The sequence below is a fragment of the Nannospalax galili genome, unplaced genomic scaffold (genome assembly GCF_000622305.1).
Source record: "Nannospalax galili isolate Female #2095 unplaced genomic scaffold, S.galili_v1.0 scaffold342, whole genome shotgun sequence".
Taxonomy (NCBI): Eukaryota; Metazoa; Chordata; class Mammalia; order Rodentia; family Spalacidae; genus Nannospalax; species Nannospalax galili.
The window spans coordinates 55,131-67,966 of record NW_008349359.1 but is presented as its reverse complement, the minus strand read 5'-3'; the positions used below and the strand labels follow the sequence as shown (position 1 = coordinate 67,966).

Here is a 12,836-nt window from a genome sequence, read left to right as displayed (position 1 = left end):
GTGCACCACCACACCCAGCCTTTCTTTCCTTTTAAAAAAAAATATTTTAGGGGCTGGAGAGGTGGCTCAGCGGTTGGGAGCACTGACTGCTCTTGCAGAGGACCTGGGTTCAATTCCCAGCACCCACATGGCAGCTACAAACCATCCTTAACTCCAGTTCCAGGGGAATCCAAAGCCCTCTTCTGATCTCCGCAGCATTGCATGACACAGGTGCACTCACATGCAGGCAATACACTTATAAAATAAATAAATAAAATTTTTTTATTATATTTTAAAATTTGATGTGTGTTATGTACATGTAGATAGGTACACCTGTGTCCTGCAATGCCTGAAGAGGTCAGAAGAGGGCGTCGGATTCCCCGGAACTGGAGTTATGGATGGTTGTTAACCACCACGTGGGTGTTGGGAATTGAAACTGGGTCTTCTCCAAGAGTAGTCAGTGCTCTTAACCACTGAGCCATCTCTTCAGCCTCTCAATTCTTTCCTTTAAAGCAATCACTAGGCGGGACATGGTGGTTCATGCCTGTAATCTCAGCATGCAGGAGATGGAGGAAGGAGGAGCTAGAGCTCAAAGCCAGCCTGGGATACATAGGGAGACCAAAATAAAATCATGGAGAAGTTGATGGGGGGAGAGGGAGGTAGTAGTTCAGTGGTACAGTGCCCAAGGCCCTGGGTTCGGTCTCATCACCAAGGGAAGAAAGTGACTGGGAGATTTGAGTTTCAGACTTCCTGTGTACTAAGGGTTTTATTAAGTTCCTGTCCTATTACTAAAGAGCAGGTTGGAGGGCGGGAAATGGACATGGGTCAGGCAGTCTTCAAGGACACACAAGAATGCAGACAGAGGGCAGGAGCCAAAGTACCTCACTTCTCTAAAACACTGCTTTAGGACCAGATGGGTTTCCGTTGTAATGTGTTTAATACAAAATGGCAGCAGCCTCTGTACAGTTATAACAAAATTAGCCATAAGGTATCTAGAGAAATGTATACAGGCAGCTGTGACTGGAGTTGAGCCAGGCGACCCAGACTAGCTAGGGCAGGGCCTGTGCCTGTTGCTTAGTCAGCTGTAGAAGGTCACATGGCCAGGCCCAGCACTAGCTTGTGACAGAGTGCTGCAGAAGGGCTCAGGGGTACACAAGGATGCTAGCACGAGCCAATCCTCCACAAGCATGCCATCCACAAGCACACTGCACCATGGACTCTGCCCCTTCATGGGCTCCACCACATAGGCATTCTAGCGTTTTAGGGAGCAATGCCCTGGGAGACAGCTAATGAGGGCAAGCTTTTTGCCTTTCCCCCAAAAAAGAGACCACTAAGTTTAAGTAAATGGAAGGGGGCAACACTTTTGTTACACTGGAACAGAGAGGGCTTCCTGCCAGAGGCTTGCCCAGGAAAGAAGTTGGGTGCCTGCATACCCTCACATGCCACCAGAGGTAGAAGCATCAGGTCAGAGGTTGGACAGCAATGGCACAGAGACACTGAAGCCCTCCCAACAAGCCCCAGAAAAAACAATGTCCTTCCTTCAGTCCATTTTAAGCTTTCCTGGCTGGCTGGTTGACTGGTGTGGTTATGAGGCCCACAGTACTTGGCAGCTGGCGTGGAGAATTCAACCTCACATGGGCCAGAGGGCTGGGGCAAGAAGGGCAGCTGAGCAGCAGAGCCTGCCTTAGACAGGTTAGAGGGCTGCCATGTCTCTGCTTCCAAAGAAAGGCCTCTAGGTGCTGGGACCAAGGGGTGATGGGTCTTGGGGCTAGTGGAAGTCTGTGTTGAAAGCTCTGCCGATGACCAGTCGCCTCACCTCGCTGGTCCCTGCCCCGATCTCATACAATTTGGCATCTCGAAGAAAGCGGCCCATGGGGAAATCATTGATGTAGCCATTGCCACCTGCAAACCAGATGTAGGGAGATGAGAAAGACAAGTGAAGGACGGGGGCAAAGCGAGGAAAGCAAACAGAAGCCCAAGGAGTCATCCCTCAGTATCTTTGGGTATTGTTTTCCAGCACGTCCTTATTATAAAGCAAGTTTCTTATGATAAAATGGCATTGTATTTGCATATAACTTATGTACATTTCTAACCTATGTACACCCTCCCAATAGCCTTCCCCCCTCCTTTTAAACTTTTCTTTAAAAATATTTTATTTATTATTTTTATTTTATGGTATGAGTGTATTGACTGCATGTATGTAAGTGTACTCATGTAGTGCAGTGCCCTCAGAGGTCAGAAGAGGACATCAGATCTCCTGGAATTGGAGTTATAGACAGCTGTTAACAGCCATGTGGGTGCTGGGGATCGAACCTGGGTCCTCTGCAAGAGGAGCCAATGAATGCTCTTAATCACTGAGCCATCTCTCTAGCCCTCTCTTTTAATTTTTAAAAAAATTATTTATTTATATTTATGTGTATGAGTGTTTTGCCTGTATGCATCTAAGAGGGCATCAGATCCCCTGGAACTGGAGTTATAGACAGGTGTGAGTTCCCTTGTGGGTGCTGGGAATTGAACCCGGGTCCTCTGCAAGAACAGCCAGTTCCAATTGCTGGAGCTAGCTCTCCATCCCACCTTCCCCATTCTTAATCTCCATCTTTGCCTCTCTCTGCTGGGGATTGAACACAGGACCTCACACATGTTAGGCAAATGCCTATCATCAAATTACAACCTCAGTTCATATTTTAGATATATCTAGTTTACTTTCCTCATAATTTCTAATGTAACGTTAATGTCCTTTAAATAGCTGTTATACTGCATTGTTTAGGGAGTAAGAGCACCTCAGTTCATATTTTAGATATATCTAGTTTACTTTCCTCATAATTTCTAATGTAACGTTAATGTCCTTTAAATAGCTGTTATACTGCATTGTTTAGGGAGTAAGAGCAGTATATGTTCAGCTCTGATACAGTTTTTTTCCTTGAACAAAAAATTTTTTTAGTGTGTGTGTGTGTTTGTGAATGTATGTGTGTCATGGCACACATGTGAAGACAGAGGACAGCTCATGGGAGCCAGCTCTCTCCTTCCACCATGTGGGGGCTGGGGATGAACTCAGGTTGTCAGGCTTGGAGCACCTTTACCCACTGAGCCATCTTGCTAACCCTCCTTTTGGTTTTTGCAGTGGTGACTACCCCCAACCCAGGTGTTAATTTTCTTTTCTGAATATGTCTGTTCCTTCTTTCCTTCTGTCCATGATTTCTGTTTGAGACAGTCTCATGTATTATAGGCTGGGCTCCAACTCACTATGTACTCAAATATGACCTTGAACTTCTGAACCTCTTGCCTCTAACTCTTTGAGTGCTGAGATTACATGTGTGTGCTACAACACCTGGTCTATGCAGTGCTAGGTGTTAGCTTTGTGCATACTAGGCAAGCACACCACCAACTAACTACAGCCCTAGCCTTTTTTTTTGAGACAGGGTTTCACTGCAACCCAGGTTGGCCAAGAAGTTACTATGTAGCCTAGGCTGGTCTCAAACTCATGACATCCTGTGCCTGTTTCCCAAGTGCTGGGGTTATAGGTATGCACTCTCACACCCAGCTTTTTCTGAGTATCTTTGATTGGAGATTGGCAGAACCCAGAAGATTCCTGAAACACAGAGAACAGATTGTAGAGAAATGAAGAACAGGCTGTAGAGAAATGGGAAACAGACTGTAGAGAAGGGAACAGACTGTATGGGAGGAAGGACTGATTAATGAGAAACAAGGGTAGTAGTGCACCTTACTGGGGGTAGGGCAGGCACAGGACTAGTTTAGAAGACTGTCCAGAGTGCTGGGGACGCCAGGCAAAGAAGTGCAGCACCTGGAGCCGAGTGTAGCTTGGCTGGAGGTGTCTACCTAGCAAGTCCTGGATTCAAGCCCCAGCACTTCATAAACCAGGCATGGTGGTACACGCCTGTAATCCCAGCACTCAGGAGGTGGAAGCAGGAGAATTATAAGTTCAAAGTAGGGGCTAAAGAGATGGCTCAGCAGCTAAGAGCACTGGCTGTTCTTGCAGAAGACCTGGGTTTGAATCATGGTACCCACATGGCAGCTAACAACTTTTCATAACTCCAATTCCAGGGGATCTGATGCCCTCTTCTGATCTCTGTGGGCATTGCATGACATGGGTGCATTTATATATATATGCAGGCAGTATACACGAATACATAAAAATGAAGCTGGGCGTGGTGGTGCATGCCTTTAATCCCAGCACTAGGGAGGCAGAGGCAGGCAGATCTGTGAGTTCTAGGCCAACCTGGTATACATAGTGAGTTCTAGGCCAGCTGGGGCTACAGGGTGACCCTGCCTCAAAAAGACCAAAATAATAATAATAATAATAATAATAATAATAATAATAACAACAACAACAACAACAACCTAAGCCTGTGGCTGGAGTCTGTGCCCTTTACCACTGGCCAACACTGAAATGGGGCTGCTCTACCTGAGACATCTCTCTCTCCATTTCTTAGTGATCACAGACCAGGCAGGGAGGATGAGAGGGCCAGCTTACAGCCTTTGGTTTTCTCATTTGCTTTTTTTCTTTCCTCTGAACTGGGGCAGACAGAGCCCAGAGAGGTGCCAGCACGGTTGATTCTACCTTAAGCAGAGTGAGGAGTGAAAAGAAACCCCAGAAGTAGGGAGTGGGGGCAGGGGGTGAGCCACTCACCTAAACACTGAATGCCATCCAGGGCTACTTGTGTGGCACACTCGGCTGAGTAGAGAATCACACCAGCACAGTCCTGTGGGATGAAGCTCAGCTTAGCAGGGTAAGCATGTAGGTGCAGGTCCCAGTGGATGACCTGCTTTCCCACCGCTCCCTACCCAGGAATTGGCCCTTACCTTGGCAGTGCAGTGGCCCTCATCACAGGCCTTGGCAACATTGTAGACGTACTGTCGACACGCCATGAGGCGGGTGTACATGTCGGCCATCTTCCCCTGCATCAGCTAGGCACGAGGGAGGTCACAAGTCAACATGATAGGACACTACCAAAAGCATGTGAGTGGCAAAGGACAACTAGACAGTCAGGGATGGAGAAGCAGGGGCAGAGAAGAGCCCAAACTTGCCTAGGATGACAGCAATGGAAACAGCTCTAGGGGATGAGGCCAGAGAGCTGCCTCCTGCATGGATGCTGCACTATGTCTTAGCGACATCATCCTCAAGGTACCCTCTGCCACACCCTCACTAGCTTCCTTAGTCCTCCTCCAGCCAGAAGGGTCTGACTAGCAATGCAGCTCTCTTCTCCTAAGCTCCCTCAGCTTGCATGCTTTCCTCTGAGGCCTTACAATGTCTAGTTCATTCATCTTGGGTAGGACAATGTGATGGACTTTCTGAAAACAAAGCCAGGCTGAATGTGGAAGCAGATGCTTTTCAGCCATTCAAAATCACTATGCTAGAGAAGGACAATAAATGTCCCACAATCCATGACCACTTTCTTATTAACCCAACAAAAGAGGAAATTTCATCAAGTATTCACCTGAAAGTGGCCAATCTTCTGGCCAAAGGCTTCCCTCACGTGCAAATAGGGAATGGTGTGGTCCAGGACAGCCTGCATGAGCCTATGGGAAAGAAGAAAGACACTGTGGAAGTGTGTCATTGTCCAATCTGGGGGAAGGGGGAATGCCAGGGGACTGAAAGAATGGCGGGGGCAGAGGGGGTGACTAAACAACTGAAGTCTCGGGGAGAAAGCAAGGGGCCTGAGAAATTTCTGTCACCCTACAGTACTGCCTGTCCAGCTCCTGTGCACCTTCCTAACCCCAGGGGTGGGTGTGGCATGACCGCTGCAGTAGCCAGGTGCCAGAGCCTGGGCCTCTTGCTTCACGGTCACATTAACTTATAAGCAGAACTGCTCCTCAGATCTCATCTGTCACCTAATGACATTTCTCTTCAGTGTGAAGAAATTAAATGTGGGAGGAGATTCTCCAGGAGAAAGGACAGGCTAGGAGGCAGCTCCCTTTGTGCTACCCCCAGGGCAAGGCTGTTAACCTGACAAGGAAGCCTGAAGAACTCAGGTCCTCCAAGTCTCACACTCATCCAGAGAGAGGTTCCCCAGTTTCCTCATGAAACATCACACTTACCCAAGGGGACCACCTGCCAGCACCAGGCGCTCCAGGTCCAGCCCACTCATCAGTATGTACACGCCCTTACTCTCATGGCCCAGGATGTTAACAGCTGCAGGTATAAATGCTGGTCAGAGAGAAAGGGCTGCCCACAGCCTTTTATAAAAGGTACTTTTATAGAAGGTACTAGGTTTGATAATGTGGCTCTCACAGAAGGAATAAAAGTATGTTACTTGACCTTCAGCCAGGATTCCAAGTGAGAGAAAAAGATCAACTTTGCAACTTCCAGTCAAAAGGGGAGCTTTCAGGACCCCACAACATCCACAACACTACATATAAAGCCCCAAGTTGTTAGATCTTTCCCTTCTTACTCTGGACTCCCTAGGATGGGAAAGAAGAAAAGCTGATTGGTTTAGAAGTCTTCCCTCCTTGCTTCTCTATATTTGATTTCTACTTATATAGAAATCAGAACTACTTGTCCCTAGGTTGCCTGCTCTAGTCCAGTGTTACCTCCCAGCAGTGTCCATGAAAGCTGTTTTGTCTGGAGACGGGCATTCAGGCAACAGAAGCTGCTGAGCACCTGTCCTCCTAGTAAGCTAGGACACTGTATGGACTTGGGAGGTACAGGCAGGAAGCTGAGTATAGAAACTTGACACCCTGACCTGCCTTTAACATTGTTGGTTCAGTTTTTTTTCCTTTCCACAAAGAAGGATCTGCATGGATTCCCCCTTTCTAGAGACTCTTTCTGACCATCACTGTGTTCTGGGATGATGGGTTATCAGAGAAAGAGATGGTTTATGGCTGATGTACAAAGTAATCCTAACTGGCAACCAGATCCATGCCCTGGGTCGTATTAGCTGGCTCTCCCACAGTGCTACACATGTGCTACATGGTGTCACATTTTCAGCTGCATCTCAGGGGAGAAAATATTCCTACTGAAATCAAATTGCCTCTCTCCTTCATTGAGTCTGGCTTCTGTCAGCTTATTCAGATGGGCTTTTGATGGCTTGGTTCTTAGTGCAACAGTGTTCTGAGGTAGGGTTGGGGACGTGACTGGAACATGAGGGCTGACCTATAATTCGATGGCATTATTGGGAAACAATATATCTGAAATTTTCAGAGGCAGGGCTCAGTTGGGAAAAATTGGCCACTTGGGTCTGTCTTTGAAGACTCCCCAGATCCTGGCCTCTTCCTGACTCTCTCTCTTTTTCTGGCCTCCATGAGATGAGCAGTTCCGCTCCTCTAATCCTTTCTGCTGTGATGCTCTGTCTCACCATAGACCCAGAAGCAATGGAGCCAGTGGATCAAAGGCTGACATGGAAAACAATGAGCCAAAATAAGTTTTCTTTTTCAAATTCTTTCTCTAAGGTCACAGTGACAGAAAGTCTGAATAGCTCACAGTGGCTGTACAAGCATAGAAAGTCTGAATGACATCAGTGGACTAGGGTAGGCCTTACTTTTCACCTTTACGTCTTGCAAGGTGTGTTACCCACAGAGGAATCCCCACCCTTCATCTCTTAGTCAAACATACAGCAACAGAGGTGGCTAGGTCATACAGCTGTCCAACAACTCCAGCCTATGGTCTAGCTGCACACCATGGGGAACTGACACTAGCAAACTTCTGTATTCATGAGATGGGTTTTTCCAGCTTGCAAAGTGGTCAGGGAGGGACTCCCTCATTCTCAGGACACTTACCAGGGACTTTGCAGTCTTCAAAGATGAGCTCACAGGTGTTAGAGCCCCTCATCCCCAGCTTGTCTAGCTTCTTGGCAGTACTAAAACCAGGCAGGCCCTTTACAGGAAACCAAAGGAGGCCCTGATTACACTTGCCCCAAAGGGGACCCTAGTATAGGGAAGGCCCACTTTATCATCGGGTCCCAATACCTGCCTCACATACCAGCATCCCATTCCCAAATCCACCCCAGTTCTCAGAGCAGCAGTTCTTTTACAAACAAACATTCAGTCCCTAACCCTCCTCACTCTCCCTTACTTTGCTTCCATCTCTCAGGGCTGTCACTCCCACCAGCCCACTCAATTCCTCTGCTCCTAAAGGAGTCTCACTTGGAATAACTTCAGCCACCCACAAGCCTTCACCCAGACTACTCAGATACATATGTGTTGCCAAGTGCCCAGTAGTGCTCTGGCACACATTGCTTCCTACTGCCTCCAAGCTGATGAGTGGTGTTCCACAACCTGGAGGTGTCCACCCTCAGTCACGCCTTTTATAAGAGTTATTTTATTTTTGGGGCTGGAGAGATAGCTAAGCGGTTTAGAGCACTGACTGCTCTTGCAGAGCTCCTGGGTTCGATTCCCAGCACCCACATGGCAGCTACGAACCATCCTTAACTCCAGTTTCAGGGGAATCTGAAGCTCTCTTCTCCGTGGCATTGCATGACACAGGAGCACTCACATACAGGCAGTCAATACACTCATACACATAAAATAAAAATAATAATAAAAATAAATTTTAGAAAAGTTTCATTTTCATTTACGTGTAGATATGTATGTATGTGTGTGTAGGTGCCGAAGGAGGCCAGAAGAAGGCATTAGATCCTGGAGTAAGAAGCAGTTATGAGCTGTACAACATGACATTGGGAACTGAACCTGGGTCACCTGTAAGAGCAGTAAGTGCTCTTAACTGCTAAGCCGTCTCTCCAGCCCAGTCAGGCCTTTTTAGCTACAATCTTAGCCAGCTCTCCTCCACTACTCAAGGAACACACTACTACCCTTTGTACCTTGAACTCAAACTCTCAACTACCTCTCCTGCAGCTGGGGTTCCCAGGCCTCAAGGGCACCTGCCCTCTTTCTCCACCGTCAGACAGATGATGTGACACCACCACCTGTTCACTAGACTCACATATCTCAAAATTTCTCCAGTTTTCCCTTTATCGATAGTGAAAAATTTTCCATTTCCTGTTTTTGTTCTTTTATTTGCTTTTTCTTTTTTGGACAGGGTCTTGTTATGTAGCCCTAGGTTGGCATGGAACTCACTATATAGACCAGCTTGGCCTCAAACTTGAAGTGATCCTCCTGCTTCTGTCTGTCAAGTGCAAGGATTACGAGCATGTGCCACCATTCCCAGCTCCTGTTTTGTTTTGTTATTTAAATGGAACTCCCAAGTTTAGTTATAACCCCTGTTCTAGCTTCTTGCTCTCCTTGTCAAGACTGTGGAAGGTGCATTCTCCATCACCACCTGCATTCACCACCCACACCTCAGTCTCCCCCACTGCTTCTGCTCAGCCCACCGAGAACATTGGTGGCTTCTTTTTTCCTCTTCTTGGACTATGTACAGCCTGACTCATGGACAGCTTTACTGTCTTCAGACTTGACCCAGCCTCCCTGGGACTTCATGTTTTTCTGTCTTACAGTGCTGGGGATTGAACCCAGGGTTTGTTTATTAGGTAGCTGCTCTACCTTTGAACCACATCCCCAGACCTGGACTTGACTTTTGGACCATCTTCTTCAATCTCCTTTCTGCTTACCCCCCACCTCCAGGGAGCAGAACAAAGATCTTACTCTTGATCAGCTGAAAGGAGTTACCTGTTACTTACTACCTTACCTTCTCCACGAGAAAGGCTGTGATGCCCCGAGAAGCTGGCATGGCATTCAGGTCTGTCTTTGCATAGACAATTAGGACATCAGCATCAGGACCATTAGTGATCCAGAACTTGTTACCATTTAGGATGTAGTAATCACCTAAGGGCAGGACAGGACATTGGCTAGTTGCTCAAGCCTACTTGGCTGTCTCAGTTGGTTTATGGTTCAGGGAACTTTTTATTTGTATGTATATGAATGTTTTGCCTGCACGTATGTTAGTGTACTACATGCATGCAATGCCTTGCAGATGCCAGATCCCCTGGAACTGGTATGGATGGTTGTCAGCCACCATAAGGTATAAGTAAACAAACTTGGGCCCTCTGCAAGTGCAGCCTTGTTCTTATCCACTGAGCCATCTCTCCACAGAACTTCAGTCCACAGAACTTCTGGTGCTCTGTTGAGAAACAGTTCTGGAAACCCAACAGAGCCCACCCACCTGCTAGTCCCTCACGCCTATATGGTCTGCCCCTCTGCCTTTTTCAGCTACCTAGCTGGATGTGGACTTACCTTTCTTTTCTGCTTTTAGCCTCATGGAGACAACATCAGAGCCAGCATTGGGTTCACTCATGGCCAGGGCTCCAACAAACTCACCACTGATCAGCTATAAGGAAAAGCAAAACTAGCCTTGTTAGGACCTTAGAAGCACCCTGCAGCAGCTCACTGATAGTGCTTCTTCCTGCCCATACTCAAATGGCCATCAGGGAAAGTGCAGTATCTACACAGATAAAAGTGCCTTTCTTTCACCCCCCACCCCCTTCCACTCTTTTTTTGGCAGTGCTGGGAACTGGCCTCAAGATCTCACACATGCTAAGCACAGACTCTACCACTGAGCCCCACCCCCAGCCTTTATTTTATCTATCTATCTATCTATCTATCTATCTATCATCTATCTATCTATCATCTATCTATTTATGTATTTATTTGGTGTGTGTGCACATGGCACAGTGTATATGTGGAGGGCAGAGGACAATTTGCAGGAGTTGGTTCTCTCTTTTCATTTCGCCACATGGGTCCTAGGGATTAAACTTAGGTCATAAAGCTTGGTGGCATGTGCTTTTACCTGCTGGGCCATCTCACCAGCCCCTGTTTGTTTTTTTGAGACAGGATCTTGCCAAGTTGCCCAGGCTGATATCAAACTCCTTGATATAAGTGATGCTCCTGCTTCTTTCCCCTAAGTAGCTCAAACTATATGCATGTCAGCATGTCACCACATCCCTGGTCAAAGGTTTCTTAAATTCCTTGCCAAATGCCAGTTGTCCAACTCAGGAGTTGAGTTCTGCCCATTTCAGTTAATTTTTTTTTTTTTTATTTATTTATTTTTATTTTTGAGACAGGGTCTCCTTGTAGCCCCACCTGGTCTAGAACTTGCTAAGTAGGCCAGACTGGCCTTGAACTCACAGAGGTCCACCTGCCTCTGCCCCATGAGTGGTGAGATTAAAGGCATGTGCCACCATGTCCAGCAATTTATTTATTTTTATTTTATTTTGTTTTGCCTGCATGTATGTAAATACACCTGTCATGCAATGCCTCTAGAGGCCAGAAGAGGGCATCAAATTCCCTGGAATTGGAGTTACGGACAGTTGTAAGCCACCATGTGGGTGCTGGGAACTGAACCCAGTCCTCTGCAAGAGCAGCCAATGCTCTTAACCATTGAGCCATCTCTCTAGCTCATTTTCAATTTTTTTGAGTTAAGTATTTTAAAGCAACTCTAGTCTCCTTCCTAACTAATATTTAATTCATGGCAGCAAGTTTCAGAAAACACATCTAGCATATACTAAGGGGAGAGGGCATGTGTAGTGGTTGTCTCGAGACAATGGTTTCTTCATTACCATTTCCTTACCTTGGGAAGGTATTTCTCCTTCTGTGCCTCGTTCCCATTGCGCACAATCTGGTTGATGCAGAGGTTGGAGTGGGCACCATAACTGAGCCCCACTGCTCCAGAAGCACGGGATATCTCCTCCATCACCAGCACATGTTCTAAGTAGCCCAGGCCAGAGCCGCCATACTGAACTGAGAGTGGAGCAATATGAGGAGCAGAAAGGCAGCCAGGTTACATTGGAACACTGACAAGAATTTTGTATTAATTAGTAGAAAAGAAACACCCTGGAAGCCATTCCAAGTTCCCCTAGCAAGGCCAGCAGATTGTTACCAAGAACTCTGCTTGCAAAGTCACAAAACTGGTTCTGCTTGATGCTGGTGGGCTGAGCTGTGGTTCAGACCATCACTACCAACTCTGCCTTTATCCCAGACATCCTTGATGAACACAGGCAAAAATTTGAGTACTCACTCTTCCAAAAGTTGCAGAAGGCGCAGAACTGGTTAAAAAAAGTGTAAAAATAAATTGATTTATTTGGGCCAACTGTATGGTCTTAAACACCCAAAAGGAAGGTATAACCAAAGATTAAAGGGGTCAATATAATTTTTTAAGAGTCCATATGTATAGTTAAAGGCTACATAACAAGAAACAATGCCAGATAGGAGATACCTTCTTTTGAATTGTTGGTCAGGGTGGCCCAAGGGACTCCTAGATAGTAACCCAACATAGAACTGGGAAAATGAACAGCAGACCCCAATTTTATCTAAAGGAATATTGACAACTGATTGCTGCTAGATGTGACCTTGCTGAAACAAAGACCTCTAGATAGGCTGACTAGATTCACCGGATGGACAAGTCGTGTGGAACGGCTGGGGGTGCTGACAACACAGCGGACAGTAGCAGGGATAACAGAGTATAAGGGCTGGGGATGGGTATGGGAGGGTGCCATCTGGGAAGTGGGTGTATAGATAAATAAGATGGTTTGGGATGTTCTGTGTGATATACATACAGACAAAAAATCAACAAATTTTAAAAAATGAATTATATTTGAGGAGGAAGCATAAAAGTTTACAATATGTTAATTAGTAGAGGTGATAAACACTACCATTGTAATCTACCCGATGACTTTATAGACATACACAGGTGCCAAGGATCTGAGTGCAACCAACTATGACTAGTAATAATCAGATACATACAGATTAGAGACACATGTTATTAGCAAAAACAATGAGTCTTTCTGTAAGAAACAGCATGTTTTAAAATGAAATGGAAATCTTTTTTAAAGGTTAAAAAGTCATTCAATTTTATGTCTTACAGGGTTTATACTGAGTTCAATACTGTATAACTGTATTAATTCAACAGCAAACCTAAAAATTTTATAGCCACTTTTGAAAGAGATGTATCT

At 46.2% G+C, this 12,836-nt stretch overlaps 1 protein-coding gene across 2 annotated transcripts in view; it reads right to left on the bottom strand.

Moving 5' to 3' along the window:
- Positions 1-247: 247 nt before the first annotated feature.
- Positions 248-12,836, bottom strand: part of Ivd (isovaleryl-CoA dehydrogenase) — a 33,626-nt gene continuing 21,037 nt past the window's right edge. Inside the window, exons 4-12 of one of the 2 annotated variants that reach the window (XM_008846753.2) lie at positions 11,456-11,625; positions 10,123-10,216; positions 9,578-9,714; positions 7,714-7,810; positions 6,037-6,130; positions 5,436-5,517; positions 4,801-4,905; positions 4,628-4,700; positions 248-1,881 (exon numbers count right to left, since the gene is read on the bottom strand). In XM_008846753.2, coding sequence (XP_008844975.1) covers positions 1,748-1,881; positions 4,628-4,700; positions 4,801-4,905; positions 5,436-5,517; positions 6,037-6,130; positions 7,714-7,810; positions 9,578-9,714; positions 10,123-10,216; positions 11,456-11,625 — 986 coding nt within the window. In that variant the 3' untranslated portion in view covers positions 248-1,747. The remainder of the gene's footprint in view (positions 1,882-4,627; positions 4,701-4,800; positions 4,906-5,435; positions 5,518-6,036; positions 6,131-7,713; positions 7,811-9,577; positions 9,715-10,122; positions 10,217-11,455; positions 11,626-12,836) is intronic. The other variant, XM_029570239.1, reaches the window with a different exon arrangement.